This window comes from Pristiophorus japonicus, chromosome 11, assembly GCF_044704955.1.
Source record: "Pristiophorus japonicus isolate sPriJap1 chromosome 11, sPriJap1.hap1, whole genome shotgun sequence".
In the NCBI taxonomy this organism is placed as follows: domain Eukaryota; kingdom Metazoa; phylum Chordata; class Chondrichthyes; family Pristiophoridae; genus Pristiophorus; species Pristiophorus japonicus.
In genome coordinates, this window is record NC_091987.1 from 154,486,674 (window position 1) to 154,505,428 (window position 18,755).

At 46.2% G+C, this 18,755-nt stretch overlaps 1 protein-coding gene across 2 annotated transcripts in view; it reads right to left on the minus strand.

Moving 5' to 3' along the window:
* zrsr2 (zinc finger (CCCH type), RNA-binding motif and serine/arginine rich 2) overlaps positions 1-18,755 on the minus strand; it is a 57,112-nt gene that overhangs the window by 25,796 nt on the left and 12,561 nt on the right. For both annotated transcript variants that reach the window (XM_070894208.1, XM_070894206.1), the window contains exons 3-5: positions 11,090-11,171; positions 3,374-3,482; positions 1,625-1,711 (exon numbers count right to left, since the gene is read on the minus strand). In XM_070894208.1, the coding sequence (XP_070750309.1) occupies positions 1,625-1,711; positions 3,374-3,482; positions 11,090-11,171 (278 nt within the window). The remainder of the gene's footprint in view (positions 1-1,624; positions 1,712-3,373; positions 3,483-11,089; positions 11,172-18,755) is intronic.

Genomic DNA, 18,755 nt, shown 5'->3' on the forward strand with positions numbered 1-18,755 from the left:
CTATCTCTTGCTTTCAGTACTAGCTTAACCTTTCTTGGCATATAATTGGGTCCTTTGCAGCTTTCAAATCACAATATTCTCTCAAAGCATCTATAGGGCTGAACCCACCCAAAAAAGCAAAATAAACAACAGACTCCTCTTGTATGATCAACCCATGCTGTCTGAGGAAGATTACACATTACTAAAGCATTTCTACATACTATACTTCAAGTACATTTCAGGTAGCAGGTTTTTAACTGGTTACAGCTCAAACTTGTTCCCAACAGATTTTATTTTGAATAAGCTATTTGGCTCAAAGTTTGAACATTATGAATTGTAAGAGCCAATAATAGAAAAAATACTTTTATAATCATTATCATCGGCGGTCCCTCGAAACGAGGATGACTTGCTTCCACGCCAAAAAAATGGATGAGTTCACAGGTGTTTCAATGAAGGACCCAAACTACATGTTGAAAGGTGGAAGATGCCTGTGCGTGGATCTTTTTTAACGTGGGGTGGCCGTTGCACACCAGCCACCACACGGGCTTGACAGAGCTAGGTCTTGGTCCAGTGGCAAGGATTACTGTATTACGTCAAGAGACTGAACATGATCTGTCCAAATCATATCAGCCCATAGCCTCCAACATACTGATACGCACAAAATATCTGGGTCCCTTTGACTAAGACTGAAAAAGTAATGGTTTGATGTCTAATGTGCTCTAACAAGTGAGCCATTGCTAAAAGTCTACCATTTGTGAAAGCATTATAATAGTGTCGTCCAAAAAATGTGAAAATCAGGGTTTTTCTCCCCACATTAGTGATATCAAATGGTTCCTTGCCAAAATGTGGACTTAATTCAAAATTCCAATTCAAATTACCCAGTAATTCATTATTTTAAAAAACAGAAGAAATTATTTCAAATCAAAAGTAGATGGTGGTGTTAGAAATGAAACAATTCATATGGTCGGAGCGATCCAATTGTGAAGCTGATGGCTACTCACTAGTGGGAATAAAAATCATTGCACAAACTCCTGTGTTTCAGCTCTCTGAGTTCTTCCCACATAGGTGGTGTTTGCCTCATTCAACGTTAAGATTGTAATATTGTATTACACAGATAACCATGATAATCAAGAATAAAATCTTTGGGAGCCAGACAGGCCAGTGCCTTTTACTGCTGTCAACTACATTCAAATTCAGTTCAGACTGATGGGAAGTAGTCTGTGTTTGCTGCCAAGACAGTTACAATCCAGTGTCTGCAGACCCATGGTACAATACTGCTCCTAAATTGGCAAGCTCACTCAGATAGGACCCAAGATGGGTAGAGAGAGATGTAAACCTCCCACACTGGCACTTGCAGGGCTTTGGAGGTTTATTCTGCTTCTAAATGTGCTGTACGTGACCTGGGAGTACTTGGTGCTGACCTCAGAGGCCTGAAATAGAATGTATTCCATTCCCAGGACTCGGCTTGAGAAATAAACCAACAAAAAAGATATTCGGTCTTTTGCATTTAGCTGCATTATGCTTTTCCACCAAGTTCTCTGATCAACTGTCCTACTTCAAGCAGACATGCAGGATTTTTAAGATACTCTTATGCTTTTTAAAGAGGATATATGTTGTGAATTTATCCTCCTAGAGCTGGAATCACCTCTCGTTCTCTCTGCTCCTGGCGCCTGTGTTCGACTTCCTCCTTCTCTTTCATCTGCTGCTCTTCCCATTCCTCTCGGATCTTCCTCTGGGGACACACAAAGGAACAGCACCCATCACAGTCACAGCTCATTGCACAAACTGAGGCCAACAGTGAAAGGATCTCTCATTTAAGGTTAATATTTTCAGGTTTAAACTTCGGAATCTAAATTATAGGGGCTGGATGTTCCAATGACGTTTGCCTCTATTTTTGCCCCGGAGGGGCGGCAACGAGCTCTCTGGGCGTGCGGCCAGCTTCCAGCGCCCCGCGGGGTTTTCGGGGGCGCGGAGCATTACCGCCCGGAAGAGTTGAGCCGGTGTGCAACGTCGCTGGCTGCGACACTGGTTCGCTTTTGGATTCCCGCCCGACCCGCCGCTCCCCCTGCTGGGACTGCCTGTGAAAGCGGGCAGTCCGACCTATACCGGCTGCAGTGAGGCAAGTAATGTCCACCTCAGGTAAGTCTGATTGTTTCTTATATATTGTTTTGCGATTTATATTGTGGCGGCGTAGGCTGTGTATTGGGAATGTTTTTGATGTTTTTTGGAGGTTTTTATCTCCCCCCAGGCCTCACTCGGAGCGCTCCCAGGCCGGCTGTTTAGCTCGGGATTTTCCCACGCTCAGCCGGTCTAACGTCCCGAGAGAGGTGTACAACGCCTCCCTTAGTGCTCCGCCCCACACTCAGGGCCCAGCTGCCCAATGTTACTGACTGAGGCGCAAACTGTTCCTGGGGGGCTAACTTTACCGCCCCGCCGCCATTACCGCCCCGAAATCATCACAGCCGAAAATCCAGCCCATATAGTTTTCAAATTTGACTAGAGGATGTTCCAAACAACATTTTGGTGTACTATGATGAAAATGACATTCGTATTAATAGCTCTCAATTCAAACCATTCCAAAGGCTCTCACCTATGAGTAGAGTGACACTTGAGCTGGGACTGATGTTACAAAGGGAGAGAGGGTGGGGCAAGAGATCACTGCTAAATATAGATCACTTCGATCTGACTGGCCTCCAGAGCAGAAACTCTTGTAATTTAATGTGTTTTCTTCCTGTGTAGTAGAACATTGGAAGACATCTTCCTATAAATCTTGTTAGAGATCATTTCTTCCAATGGAAACAATCAGTCTTGTAAAAATTAAGAGTTCCCACCAGAATTGTTGCTTTCGGAAGCACTAAATCAGACTGAAGTTATGGAGTAATGTTTATGTCACCTACAATGGTGTGCCGGCTTGGCTTTTCACTGCTCGACTGGCTAAAATAGCCGCTGGGACAAAGATTTCTTCAGATAGCTTTCTTGCATAATTTTCACACTACCAATTTCTATCAGTGAAAAAGCAGGGAATATGTAACTCCCATACTGCAATGCTAATTGTGTTTTGTAGCTCGGCTTACACAAAGTAAAAGTAGGGATTGGCAGATGATCAAGATGTCTTTCCCAGAAACCGAGTAATCAGTGGGTGAAGTGAAGTTTGTTCATTTTAGCTAGGCTGACTATATTAATTATTAACACTTGCATCAACAGTTACCACGGTAAACTATCAACCAAGTGATATTTCAATTGCTAACTGCGCGTCCTCACCGGCACCGGCTCCTCCGATTAGCTAGAGAGATCTGGGGTAAAGGTGCCATTCTCTGTATCCCATTGCTGTGCCACAAAACTAGTGAGTAATTAAAGGAGCACAAGAATACGAACTGGACTCCGAGTTGTTTACCTCCTCCTCTTCCAGCTTTTTCCGTGCTGCATCCTCCTTTTCCTTTTTCAGTTGGAACTCCGCCTGTGCCTGACGTTCCTTTTCCAACCATTCTGTGTGCAAGCGCTGCCTAAAGAGAGACAGAATTACTGTAACACGTCACTACAGCAATCGAAACGCTGCCTAAAGAGAGACAGAGTTACTGTAACACGTCACTACAGCAATCGAAACGCTGCCTAAAGAGAGACAGAGTTACTGTAACACTGCACTACAGCAATCGACACACTGCCTAAAGAGACAGTTACTGTAACACTGCACTACAGCAATCAACACGCTGCCTAAAGAGAGACAGAGTTACTGTAACACTGCACTACAGCAATCGAAACGCTGCCTAAAGAGAGACAGAGTTACTGTAACACTGCACTACAGCAATCGACACACTGCCTAAAGAGACAGTTACTGTAACACTGCACTACAGCAATCAACACGCTGCCTAAAGAGAGACAGAGTTACTGTAACACTGCACTACAGCAATCAACACGCTGCCTAAAGAGAGTTACTGTAACACTGCACTACAGCAATCGACACGCTGCCTAAAGAGAGACAGTAACTGTAACACGTCACTACAGCAATCGACACGCTGCCGAAAGAGACACAGAGTTACTGTAACACTGCACTACAGCAATCGACACACTGCCTAAAGAGACAAAGTTACTGTAACACGTCACTACAGCAATCGACACACTGCCTAAAGAGAGAGTTACTGTAACACTTCACTACAGAAATCAACACTGCCGAAAGAGAGACAGAGTTACTGTAACACTGCACTACAGCAATCGACACACTGCCTAAAGAGAGACAGAGTTACTGTAACACGTCACTACAGCAATCGACACGCTGCCGAGAGAGACAGAGTTACTGTAACACTGCACTACAGCAATCGACACGCTGCCTAAAAAGAGTTACTGTAACACTGCACTACAGCAATCGACACGCTGCCTAAAGAGAGACAGTTACTGTAACACGTCACTACAGCAATCGACACGCTGCCGAAAGAGAGACAGTTACTGTAACACTGCACTACAGCAATCAACACACTGCCTAAAGAGACAGAGTTACTGTAACACCGCACTACAGCAATCGACACACTGCCTAAAGAGACAGAGTTACTGTAACACTGCACTACAGCAATCGACACACTGCCTAAAGAGACAGTTACTGTAACACTGCACTACAGCAATCGACACACTGCCTAAAGAGAGACAGAGTTACTGTAACACTGCACTACAGCAATCGACACACTGCCTAAAGAGACAGTTACTGTAACACTGCACTACAGCAATCGACACACTGCCTAAAGAGAGACAGAGTTACTGTAACACCGCACTACAGCAATCGACACACTGCCTAAAGAGACAGAGTTACTGTAACACTGCACTACAGCAATCGACACGCTGCCGAAAGAGAGACAGTTACTGTAACACGTCACTACAGCAATCGACACACTGCCGAGAGAGACAGTTACAGTAATACTTCACTATAGAAATCAACACACTGCCTAAAGAGAGACAGAGTTACTGTAACACTGCACTACAGCAATCGACACACTGCCGAAAGAGAGAGAGTTACTGTAACACGTCACTACAGCAATCGACACGCTGCCTAAAGATTGACAGAGTTACTGTAACACTTCACTACAGCAATCGACACACTGCCTAAAGAGAGACAGAGTTACTGTAACACGTCACTACAGCAATCGACACACTGCCTAAAGAGAGAGTTACTGTAACACGTCACTACAGCAATCGACACGCTGCCGAAAGAGAGACAGAGTTACTGTAACAGGTCACTACAGCAATCGACACGCTGCCGAAAGACAGAGTTACTGTAACACTGCACTACAGCAATCGACACACTGCCGAGAGAGAGTTACTGTAACACTGCACTACAGCAATCGACACACTGCCTAAAGAGACAGTTACTGTAACACTGCGCTAAAGCAATCGACACACTGCCGAGAGACAGAGTTACTGTAACACTGCACTACAGCAATCGACACACTGCCTAGAGAGACAGTTACAGTAATACTTCACTATAGAAATCAACACACTGCCTAAAGAGAGACAGAGTTACTGTAACACTGCACTACAGCAATCGACACACTGCCTAAAGAGACAGAGTTACTGTAACACTGCGCTACAGCAATCGACACACTGCCGAGAGACAGAGTTACTGTAACACGTCACTACAGCAATCGACACGCTGCCTAAAGAGAGACAGAGTTACTGTAACACTGCATTACAGCAATCGACACACTGCCTAAAGAGAGACAGAGTTACTGTAACACTGCACTACAGCAATCGACACACTGCCTAAAGAGAGACAGAGTTACTGTAACACGTCACTACAGCAATCGACACACTGCCGAAAGAGAGACAGAGTTACTGTAACACGTCACTACAGCAATCGACACACTGCCGAAAGAGAGACAGAGTTACTGTAACACGTCACTACAGCAATCGACACACTGCCTAGAGAGACAGTTACAGTAATACTTCACTATAGAAATCAACACACTGCCTAAAGAGAGACAGAGTTACTGTAACACTGCACTACAGCAATCGACACACTGCCGAGAGACAGAGTTACTGTAACACTGCACTACAGCAATCGACACGCTGCCTAAAGAGAGACAGTTACTGTAACACTGCACTACAGCAATCGATACACTGCCTAAAGAGAGAGAGAGAGTGAGTTACTGTAACACTGCACTACAGCAATCGACACACTGCCGAAAGAGAGAGAGTTACTGTAACAGGTCACTACAGCAATCGACACGCTGCCGAAAGACAGACAGAGTTACTGTAACACTGCACTACAGCAATCGACACACTGCCGAGAGACAGAGTTACTGTAACACTGCACTACAGCAATCGACACACTGCCTAAAGAGACAGTTACTGTAACACTGCGCTAAAGCAATCGACACACTGCCGAGAGACAGTTACTGTAACACTGCACTACAGCAATCGACACACTGCCTAAAGAGAGACAGAGTTACTGTAACACTGCACTACAGCAATCGACACACTGCCTAAAGAGAGACAGAGTTACTGTAACACGTCACTACAGCAATCGACACACTGCCTAAAGAGAGACAGAGTTACTGTAATACGTCACTACAGCAATCGACACACTGCCGAGAGAGACAGTTACAGTAATACTTCACTATAGAAATCAACACACTGCCTAAAGAGAGACAGAGTTACTGTAACACTGCACTACAGCAATCGACACACTGCCTAAAGAGACAGAGTTACTGTAACACTGCGCTACAGCAATCGACACACTGCCGAGAGACAGAGTTACTGTAACACTGCACTACAGCAATCGACACACTGCCTAAAGAGAGACAGAGTTACTGTAACACTGCACTACAGCAATCGACACACTGCCTAAAGAGACAGAGTTACTGTAACACTGCGCTACAGCAATCGACACACTGCCGAGAGACAGAGTTACTGTAACACTTCACTACAGCAATCGACACACTGCCTAAAGAGAGACAGTTACTGTAACACGTCACTACAGCAATCGACACACTGCCTAAAGAGAGACAGAGTTACTGTAACACTGCACTACAGCAATCGACACACTGCCTAAAGAGACAGAGTTACTGTAACACGTCACTACAGCAATCGACACGCTGCCTAAAGAGAGACAGAGTTACTGTAACACTGCACTACAGCAATCGACACACTGCCTAAAGAGAGACAGAGTTACTGTAACACGTCACTACAGCAATCGACACGCTGCCTAAAGAGAGACAGAGTTACTGTAACACTTCACTACAGCAATCGACACACTGCCTAAAGAGAGACAGAGTTACTGTAACACGTCACTACAGCAATCGACACACTGCCTAAAGAGAGTTACTGTAACACGTCACTACAGCAATCGACACGCTGCCTAAAGAGAGACAGAGTTACTGTAACACTTCACTACAGCAATCGACACACTGCCTAAAGAGAGACAGAGTTACTGTAACACGTCACTGCAGCAATCGACACACTGCCTAAAGAGAGTTACTGTAACACGTCACTACAGCAATCGACACGCTGCCTAAAGAGAGACAGAGTTACTGTAACACTTCACTACAACAATCAACATGCTGCCTAAAGAGAGACAGAGTTACTGAAACACTTCACTGCAGCAATTGACACACTGCCTAAAGAGACACAGTTACTGTAACACTTCACTACAACAATTGACACGCTGCCTAAAGACTCGAGACAGAGTTACTGTAACACTGCACTACAGCAATCGACACGTTTCACAAAGACTCAAGGACCACTGCTTTCCCGAGATCTGCAAATACAGCCAACACCATAATCTTTCTGCCGTACAACTAAATTCAGTTTTGGGACAATACACCATTTCATTCAACGTATATTTTAGCAGCACGCCTCTGCTCACCCAAAGAAAGTGCTTTTATATATGCAAGTAAAATGCAGCATTCCTGCAGTACTGTAATAGCTAATGAAGAGAGACAGAGAAAGAAAAAAAATCATAGAACTATTAAAAATTTACAGCAGGGAAGGAGGCCATTGCGGCCCATCGTGTCCGCGCCGGCCGACCAAGAACTACCCAGCCTAATCCCACTTTCCAGCTCTTGGTCCGTAGCCCTGTAGGTTACGGCACTTCAAGTGTACATCCAAGTACTTTTTAAATATGGTGAGGGTTTCTGCCTCTACCCTTTCAGGCAGTAAGTTCGAGACCCCCACCACCCTCTGGGTGAAGACATTTCCCCTCAAATCCTCTCTAAACCTCCCCCCAATTTTAAATCTGTGCCCTCGAGGTCTTGATCCCTTTGTGAAAGAAAATAGGTCCGTCATATCAACTCTATCCAGGCCCCTCATAACTTTATACACCTCATTCAGGTCTGTCCTCAGCCTCCTCTGTTCCAGTGAAAACCCCACCCTATCCAATCTTTCCTCATAGCTAAAATTCTCCAGTCCAGGCAACCTCCTTGTAAATCTTCTCTGTACCCTCTCCAGCGCAATCACATCTTTCCTGCAGTGCGGTGACCAGAACTGCACGCAGTACTCCAGCTGTGGCCTAACTAGTGTTTTATACAGTTCAAGCATAACCCCACTGCTCTTGTATTCTGCGCCTCGGCAAATAAAGGCAAGTATTCCGTAAGCCTTCTTAACCATCTTATCTAGCTGGCCTGCTAGCTTCAGGGATCTGCGCCAACTCAGAGGTCCAACTCCAAACCATCGTCAACACCTTCACCGAAGCGTACGAGAGTATGGGCCTTACACTACATATCTGTAAGACAAAGGTTCTCTACCAACCTGCCCCCGCCATACAGTACTGTCCCCCGATTATCAAGATTCATGACAACATGGACCATTTTCCATACCTCAGGAGCCTACTGTCAACAAGGGCAGACGTCCAACACCGCCTTTAGTGTGTCAGAGCAACCTTCGGTCGCCTGAGGAAGAGGGTATTTGATGACCAGGACCTCAAACCCGCACCAAGCTCATGGTCTACAGAGCAGTGGTGATACCCGCCCTCCTATACGCTTCAGAGACGTGAATTATGTACAGCAGGCAAATCAAACCACTGGAGAAGTACCACCAATGCTGCCTCCTACAAGATCCTGCAAATCCCCTGGGAGGACAGACGCACCATCAGTGTTCTCGCTCAGGCCAACATCCCCAGCCACGAAGCACTGACCACGCTCGATCAGTTCCGATGGACGGGCCACATTGTCCGATGCCCGACACGAGACTCCCAAAACAAGCGCTTTACTCCGAGCTCCGACACGGCAAGCGAGCCCCAGGTGGGCAGAGGAAACGTTTCAAGGACACCCTCAAAGCCTCTTTGAAAAAGTGCAACATCCCCACTGACACCTGGGAGTCCCTGGCCCAAGACCGCCCAAAGTGGAGGAGAAGCATCCGGGAAGGCGTCGAACATCTCGAGTCTCTTCGCCGAGAGCACGTGGAAACCAAGTATAAACAGCGGAAGGAGCGTACGACAAACCAAGCACCCCACCCATCGTCCCTCCAACCACCGTCTGCCCCACCTGTGACAGAGACTGTAGGTCCCACATCTGTCTCTTCAGTCACCTGAGAACTCATATTAGTGTGGAAGCAAGACATCATCGAGCCCGAGGGACTGCCTCAGAAGAAAAGATTCCCTTGCCTTGTTAGCCCTCCCCAAATGCATTACCTCACACTTATCCGGATTGAATTCCATTTGCCACTGTCCTGCCCACCTGACTAGTCCATTGATATCTTCCTGCAGTCTACAGCTTTCTTTTTCATCAACCACACAGCCAATTTTTGTATAAATCTGCAAACTTCTTAATCATACCTCCTACATTCAAGTCCAGAGAGAAGGAGGCATTAAAAACTGATGCAAGGCACTTTTTCTTGGCAATTATGAAGCCCAACAATGTGTTAGCAGAATGAAGACAACCAGTTTCAAATGTAATCCTGTGCGATTTCAAAGCGGAGTTGTACACCATTGTTGTAATGCAGGAAACACAGCAGCCAACAGCAAACTCCCACAAACAGCAATACGATAATGACCACATCATCTGTTTTACTGATGTAGGCCAGGACACCAAGTGCCAGGGGACCTTTTACATCTACCCGAGAGCAGACGGGGCTTTGGTTTCACGTCTCATCCAAAAGACTGCCCCTCTGACAGTGCAGCGTTCCCTCAGTACTGCCCCTCCGACAGTGCGGCACTCCCTCAGTACTGCCCCTCCGACAGTGCGGCACTCCCTCAGTACTGCCCCTCCGACAGTGCGGCACTCCCTCAGTACTGCCCCTCCGACAGTGCGGCACTCCCTCAGTACTGCCCCTCCGACAGTGCGGCACTCCCTCAGTACTGCCCCTCCGATAGTGCGGCACTCCCTCAGTACTGCCCTCCGACAGTGCAGCACTCCCTCAGTACTGCCCCTCCGACAGTGCAGCGCTCCCTCAGTACTCCCTCAGTACTACCCTCCGACAGTGCAGTGCTCCCTCAGTACTATTCCTCCGACAGTGCAGCACTCCCTCAGTACTGCCCCTCCGACAGTGCGGCACTCCCTCAGTACTGCCCCTCCGACAGTGCAGCACTCCCTCAGTACTGCCCTCCGACAGTGCAGCACTCCCTCAGTACTGCCCCTCCGACAGTGCAGCACTCCATCAGTACTACTTTCCGACAGTGCAGTGCTCCCTCAGTACTATCCCTCCGACAGTGCAGTGCTCCCTCAGTACTATCCCTCCGACAGTGCAGCGCTCTCTCAGTACTGCCTTCCGACAGTGCGGCACTCCCTCAGTACTGCCCCTCCGACAGCGCAGCACTCCCTCAGTACTGTCCCTCCGACAGTGCAGCATTCCCTCAGTACTGCCCCTCCAACAGTGTGGCACTCCCTCAGTTAGTGCACAGAAATGAATATTTCAGTTGAGTAAAAGCAACAAAGGCCAAACCAATAATTCCTCCAGTCAGCCACAGCCAATTATAGCAACCCACAGTCCAAAACACAAAGTCCAGACCATCAGGATGACTTCTTTTTTAAAAAGTGGGGAAAAAAGAAACCATTTTAAAATGATGTTGCTTTTTGCAAATGTTTAACCATTAAATTGCTCAATCTCTTTAACTGAGCACTGAGTGAAATTTGTGACCCGCCTCGTGCATTAAAAATGAAAAGCAACTTCCTGGTTTCAAAGGGTCACTGACCTTTCAGTCTCCAACTCTTTATCATCTTCTTCTTCATCTTCGAGGTCTTCTGCCTCTTCTGCCTCGTCTTTAATAGCTAATTCTGGAAGTCAATGACCATAGTTCAGTTCATGCAGCTGCCACAAACACAAGTGTGTGTATAAAACCCAAGTACATTGGTACTCACCATGTTAAACATGATGTACAGGTGTGCATTAAATCAAAGAATGATCAACACATTTGTAGAAGGGAACTTTTCCCCTATTCAGCATTTCAAGGCCATTCTTAGTAAAGCACAAGTTTCCAATAAGCCTACAATCTCAGCACTTCCCATAATTCTACTCAGTAATTGTTTGAGGACTTTCATAAAAACAAAACAAACACCATTCAGGCTCTGTGAGGCTGCCATGTTGATACAGGCCCCATCACAATCATTTGGAACCGTGAAATGCAGAATACATAATTCTTTTCCCACAAGCACTTCTTTGAGTCGAATTCCAGCTCCAAAACAAAGGTTACTCTATTACAGATTATACATGGTGCCTGTACTGGCTCTTTGAAAGAGCGATTCAATTAAACACACTCCCTGCTCTTTCCCCAGAACCCTGAAAATTCCCCCCTAAAGTTCAACTTTATAACTACAGCTGAAGCAGCAAACCCAGTTTGAAAGCCAAACGTGTTCTCACGTCAATAGGTTGTGAAAATGACTACTCGACAGTACACCCGATGCATCTCATTTCTTCTGCAAGGCTGTCTGACCTGCTCGGCTATGGGGGAAACAGCAATCAATCCTCAAGAATTCGTGGGAGTTGGAGCTCAAGTTAAGCGTTTAGTTCTTGTTACCGAGGCACAGCGACAAATTCAAGTGCTGGAGGCTGGTACAGAAGGGCCACAAAGCAGATTCCTGATGTCAGATAACTGAGTTATGAGGGCAACAATAACAGAAACCTGGCAGTCTTCAGGCTTGAAAGGAAGTAGAGGAGGAGACCTTATTCAGCTTTATTATCACACTATGTCAAACACAAAAAAAGCATAATCCAGAGTACTGTTAACTTAAACCACAACTGCAGGACAAGGCGATAGATATAAAAGGGTTGGTAACAGGCGGTCCATGCAGCGTGGTGAACACCTGGAGACTGCTGCCCATACCCTTTGACTTATTGCATTCACACTGCTCCAACCTGCTCCCTGACGGCACAATCAGACCCACATTATTGCAGGTCTGGGCTACAATCAGGTCACGGCAGCCACACTCTTACCCTATGGAGTGCAGTCATCAGATCTATTCCTTGCCTCTATGACCATTAACACAAAAGCAGCTCAAAAGATGCGTTGATGGGAGCGGGAAGGGTGGAGGTTACAGGATGGAGGGTGTAGTGTTGGGAGAAGAATGTAGAGATAGCAACGAGGGCAGTGCTGGTAACAAAGGCTGTTGATACTATGTCTGCAGCACTATTACACAAGAGAGTATTATCTTCCTCTGTCAAGATATATTAGTTTTGTGGGTCATAAAGAATGTGTCCTTTACATCCTGCGGACATCCTAAAGGGATGACTGACTTTTGAAGTGCAGTCACTGCTTTATAGTCTGTGCACAGCAAGCTCCACATGAAAGGTTCAGCAGGTATCTGGTGCCCATGCAGTTGGTTGGGGGAAGCGAAGAACTCCCTGCTACTCTTTGAATAGTGCCACGAGATCCTTTACATCCACCCGAAAGCCTTGTGGATCACGATTGTTATTACTTATTGCTTGGCATAAGCAGCTGACTGACCCTTCAGAGGTGAGAGCACAGTCTGAGCGAAATGGCTCAGAGACTTCAACATTGACTCCAGACCCTTACAGCTTTAGGTGATAAGAACATAAGTACTCAAGAATTAGGAGCAGGAGTAGACCCTATGGCCCCTCGAGCCTGCTCCATCATTCAATGAGATCATGGTTGATCATCGACCTCAACTCCACTTTCCCGCCCGATCCCCATATCCCTTGGATTCCCCTAGGGTCCAATAATCTATTGATCTCAGCCTTGAATATATTCAGACTCAGCATCCACAGCCCTCTGGGGCAGAGAATTCCAAAGATTCACAACCCTCTGAGTGAAGAAATTCCTCCTGATCTCAGTCTTAAATGGCTACCCCTTATCCTGAGACTGTGTCCCCTGGTTCTAGACTCTCCAGCCCGGGGGAAACATCCTCTCAGCATCTACCCTGTCAATCCCCCTCAGAATCTTGTATGTTTCAATGAGATCACCTCTCATTCTCCTAAACTCCAGAGAGTATCGGCCCAGTCTACACAATCTCTCATCATAGGACAACCCTCTCATAGAAACATAGAAAATAGGTGCAGGAGCAGGCCATTCAGCCTTTCTAGCCTGCACCGCCATTCAATGAGTTCATGGCTGAACATGAAACTTCAGTACCCCCTTCCTGCTTTCTCGCCATACCCCTTGATCCCCCTAGTAGTAAGGACTTCATCTAACTCCCTTTTGAATATATTTAGTGAATTGGCCTCAACTACTTTCTGTGGTAGAGAATTCCACAGGTTCACGACTCTCTGGGTGAAGAAGTTTCTCCTCATCTCAGTCCTAAATGGCTTACCCCTTATCCTTAGACTGTGACCCCTGGTTCTGGACTTCCCCAACATTGGGAACATTCTTCCTGCATCTAACCTGTCTAACCCCGTCAGAATTGTATATGTTTCTATGAGGTCCCCTCTCATTCTTCTGAACTCCAGTGAATACAAGTCCAGTTGATCCAGTCTTTCTTGATAGGTCAGTCCCACCATCCCGGGAATCAGTCTGGTGAATCTTCGCTGCACTCCCTCAATAACAAGAATGTCCTTCCTCAAGTTAGGAGACCAAAACTGTACACAATACTCCAGGTGTGGCCTCACCAAGGCCCTGTACAACTAAAGCAACACCTCCCTGCCCCTGTACTCAAATCCCCTCGCTATGAAGGCCAACATGCCATTTGCTTTCTTAACCGCTTGCTGTACCTGCATGCCAACCTTCAATGACTGATGTACCATGACACCCAGGTCTCGTTGCACCTTCCCTTTTCCTAATCTGTCACCATTCAGATAATAGTCTGTCTCTCTGTTTTTACCACCAAAGTGGATAACCTCACATTTATCCACATTATACTTCATCTGCCATTCATTTGCCGACTCACCTAACCTATCCAAGTCACTCTGCAGCCTCATAGCATCCTCCTCGCAGCTCACACTGCCACCCAACTTAGTGTCATCTGCAAATTTGGAGATACTACATTTAATCCCCTCGTCTAAATCATTAATGTACAATGTAAACAGCTGGGGCCCCAGCACAGAACCTTGCGGTACCCCACTAGTCACTGCCTGCCATTCTGAAAAGTATCCATTTACTCCTACTCTTTGCTTCCTGTCTGACAACCAGTTCTCAATCCACGTCAGCACACTACCCCCAATCCCATGTGCTTTAACTTTGCACATTAATCTCTTGTGTGGGACCTTGTCGAAAGCCTTCTGAAAGTCCAAATATACCACATCAACTGGTTCTCCTTTGTCCACTTTACTGGAAACATCCTCAAAAAATTCCAGAAGATTTGTCAAGCATGATTTCCCTTTCACAAATCCATGCTGACTTGGACCTATCATGTCACCATTTTCCAAATGTGCTGCTATGACATCCTTAATAATTGATTCCATCATTTTACCCACTACTGAGGTCAGGCTGACCGGTCTATAATTCCATTTTCTCTCTCCCTCCTTTTTTAAAAAGTGGGGTTACATTGGCTACCCTCCACTCGATAGGAACTGATCCAGAGTCAATGGAATGTTGGAAAATGACTGTCAATGCATCCGCTATTTCCAAGGCATGGCGAGACAGAGGGGAAATCTCGACCGTGGAGGTCTGAAAGGAACCGGATACGTAGAAAGACAGTGCCGCGGTGAGCTTGACCTCGACCGACTCTGATGTCCTGATAGCAGGCTGTATATGTGGCCTGATGAACTCACATTATTCAGTGATCACCACCTTGTGGAAGTGCAGTCTCCGAAGGCAGGTGTTAGGGTTAGGGTAAGACCTCTTTTCCCTGTAAGTGCGGGGTTTATATGGTCTGGCCCTCCTCCTCATTCTTGCACGTCTTAAATTGGGGACATCACACATTGAGCCATCTGCACTCTGCAGCATCTGCGTATTAATCGATGCAGGCTGAAAAAATGGCTGGCCCCATTGCAATGAAAGTATAATAGCGATTGATCAGAAGCAATAATTTCCTCACTAAAATACACCTACAGTGAACCCCCAATAGTCCAGATTCTGAAAATATGTCTGTTGCGATGCTCACTTCACCTGAGAAGAACTCCAGAGTCAATGCAAACTCCCCCGAAGTTGAAGCAGCCTTTTGAATAAAGCAACCTACGATTTTAAAAATGGCACCCACACCATTCGCTGTGATTCGTTGAGAACAGTCCCACTTTTTCTGAGTGGTGTTTTGGGCGAGCGATATTGTGGGCGAGATGTGTACGAGGTGGTGAAAGTGATGCTGGGCGATCCTGTTATTTTCGGCAAATGTGAGTTTTGCGTCAAAAAAAGTGGGCGGGCGGCATTATTGAATCACGGTGTTAATTCCGTGCGGAATCTCGGTGTTCATTCCGTGGGCAATATTATGGCCGTTGATTTCGCCCATTCTGATGATCCCGCATAAAAAAAGTGGGCGGGCGGTAATATTTTTTCCCGGCGTTATGCACATGGGGAAAGTAAAGCTCGGCGATAAGTGTCCGAAACAGGCCAGTCAGTTTCTATTTTGTGGTTAAATGGGCGATATCTGGGCGTTACACGCCATTTCAGCAGTAAAATGGGCGTTAAGTTAGCATTATGTATGCAAACAAAGTGGAAAATCTACCCCTAAAAGTCAGCCTGAACTCACCATTTAAACACAGGGTCAGCCTGAACCCACCATTTAAACACAGGGTCAGTCTGAACCCACCATTAAAACACAGGGTCAGCCCGAACACCATTTAAACAGTCAGCCTGAACCCACCATTTAAACACAGGGTCAGCCTGAACACCATTTAAACACAGGGTCAGCCCGAATCCACCATTTAAACACAGGGTCAGCCTGAACCCACCATTTAAACACAGGGTCAGCCCGAACCCACCATTTAAACACAGGGTCAGCCCGAATCCACCATTTAAACACAGGGTCAGCCTGAACCCACCATTTAAACACAGGGTCAGCCCGAACCCACCATTTAAACACAGGGTCAGCCCGAACCCACCATTTAAACACAGAGTCAGCCTGAACCCACCATTTAAACACAAGGTCAGCCCGAACACCATTAAAACACAGTCAGCCTGAACCCACCATTTAAACACAGGGTCAGCCTGAACACCATTTAAACACAGGGTCAGCCTGAACCCACCATTTAAACACAGGGTCAGCCCGAACCCACCATTTAAACACAGAGTCAGCCTGAACCCACCATTTAAACACAAGGTCAGCCCGAACACCATTAAAACACAGTCAGCCTGAACCCACCATTTAAACACAGGGTCAGCCTGAACACCATTTAAACATAGGGTCAGCCTGAACCTACCATTTAAAACACAGTCAGCCTGAACCCATCATTTAAACACAGGATCAGCCTGAACACCATTTAAACACAGTCAGCCAGAACCCACCATTTAAACACAAGGTCAGCCCGAACACCATTAAAACACAGTCAGCCTGAACCCACCATTTAAACACAGGGTCAGCCTGAACACCATTTAAACACAGGGTCAGCCTGAACCTACCATTTAAAACAAAGTCAGCTTGAACCCATCATTTAAACACAGGATCAGCCTGAACACCATTTAAACAGTCAGCCTGAACCCACCATTTAAACACAGGGTCAGCCTGAACCCACCATTTAAACACAGGGTCAGCCTGAACCCACCATTTAAACACAGGGTCAGATAGAACCCACCATTTAAACACAGGGTCAGCCTGAACCCACCATTTAAACACAGGATCAGCCTGAACCCACCATTTAAACACAGGGTCAGATAGAACCCACCATTTAAACACAGGGTCAGCCCGAACCCACCATTTGAACAATGGGAGAGTCAGCCCAAACATTCGGGAGCCTCCTTATTTAAACCGCTGGTTGGTGTTGAGCAGTGCTCCACTCAGAGTGCAGTGTTGGGACTGAATGAATAAGACTAAATAGTGCAAAAGGCTGAGAATGAAGAGAGAGATCTTTTCACGACCACCGGACGTCTCAAAGCACTTTACAGCCAATGAAGTACTTTTGGAGTGTAGTCACTGTTGTAATGTGGGAAACGCGGCAGTCGATTTGCGCACAGCAAGCTCCCACAAAATGCAATGTGATGGTAATTGAGGGATAAATATTGTCCAGGGCACCGGGGAGAACTCCCCTGCTCTTCTTTGAAAAAGTGCGGTTTGAATTGTTCCTGAGTGTTATGAGGGCGCACAGCTTGGTAGAAGCATTGTGCCACTGGACAGTGAGCGACAGAGTGAGAGGGTGCTGAGCAGGAGCTGCCTTGGATTGGTTATTACATTAAATGGAAAGCTACCTGTGTCACAGAATGGCACACTTTAGGAAGGATATCAAGGCCTTAGTCAGGGTGCAGAGATTTACTGGAACGGTATCAGGGATGAGGGACTTCAGTGACGTAGAGACTGGAGGAACTAGGGTTGTTCTCCTTTGAGCAGAGAAGGCTAGGAGGAGATTTGATTGAAGTGTTTAAAACCATGAATGGCTTTCATTATACTGAGTAAATAAGGAGACACAGTGGCTGAAGGGTCAGAAACCAGAGGATACAGAGTTAAGGTGATTGGCAAAAGAATTAGAGGCGACATGAGCAAATATGTTTTTTCACAGCGGGATGCTATGATCGGGAACGCGCTGCCTGAAAGGGCAGTGGAAGCAGATTCAATAGTAACTTTCAAAAGTGAATTAGGTAAGTAGTTGAAGGGGAAAAAAGACACTGCTATGGGGAGCGATGAAGGGAGTGAGGTAAATTGGATATGGTCCAATAATACATCACAGGCGCGATAGACTGCACTGTACCATTCTATGATTGTAAAAGTAAAGCTATCTGCCTGTCACAGAAGGCGGTAATGTTGACAGAAGGTGTTTTGGGCCAAAGTTTTCTTTACCCGAGATGGGATTTGAACCCACAATCTTTAGCTTAGAAGACCAGGGCCTTATCCATTAGGCCACTGGGGCTGTACAGGTTGGGAGTTTGGTGCTTGAAACTTGTTTCTTTGGCGCTATGTATTCACCAATAATTGGCAAAAGAATGAGAAGGGAAATGAGAAGAGAGTATTTCACAGAGGGTTGTTGTAATCTGCGACGCACTATCTGAAAGTCTGTGTGAATCACAATCCATAGGAATTTGAAAAGGCAATTGGACATGAACATGAAGAGGACCAATTTTCAGGGTGAAGGGAAGACAGCAGGGGTGTGGAACTAATTGGATAGAAACATAGAAAATAGGTGCAGGAGTAGGCCATTCGGCCCTTCTAGTCTGCACCGCTATTCAATGAGTTCATGGCTGAACATGCAACTTCAGTACCCCTTCCTGCTTTCTCGCCATACCCCTTGATCCCCCTAGTAGTAAGGACTTCATCTAACTCCCTTTTGAATATATTTAGTGAATTAGCCTCAACAACTTTCTGTGGTAGAGAATTCCACAGGTTCAC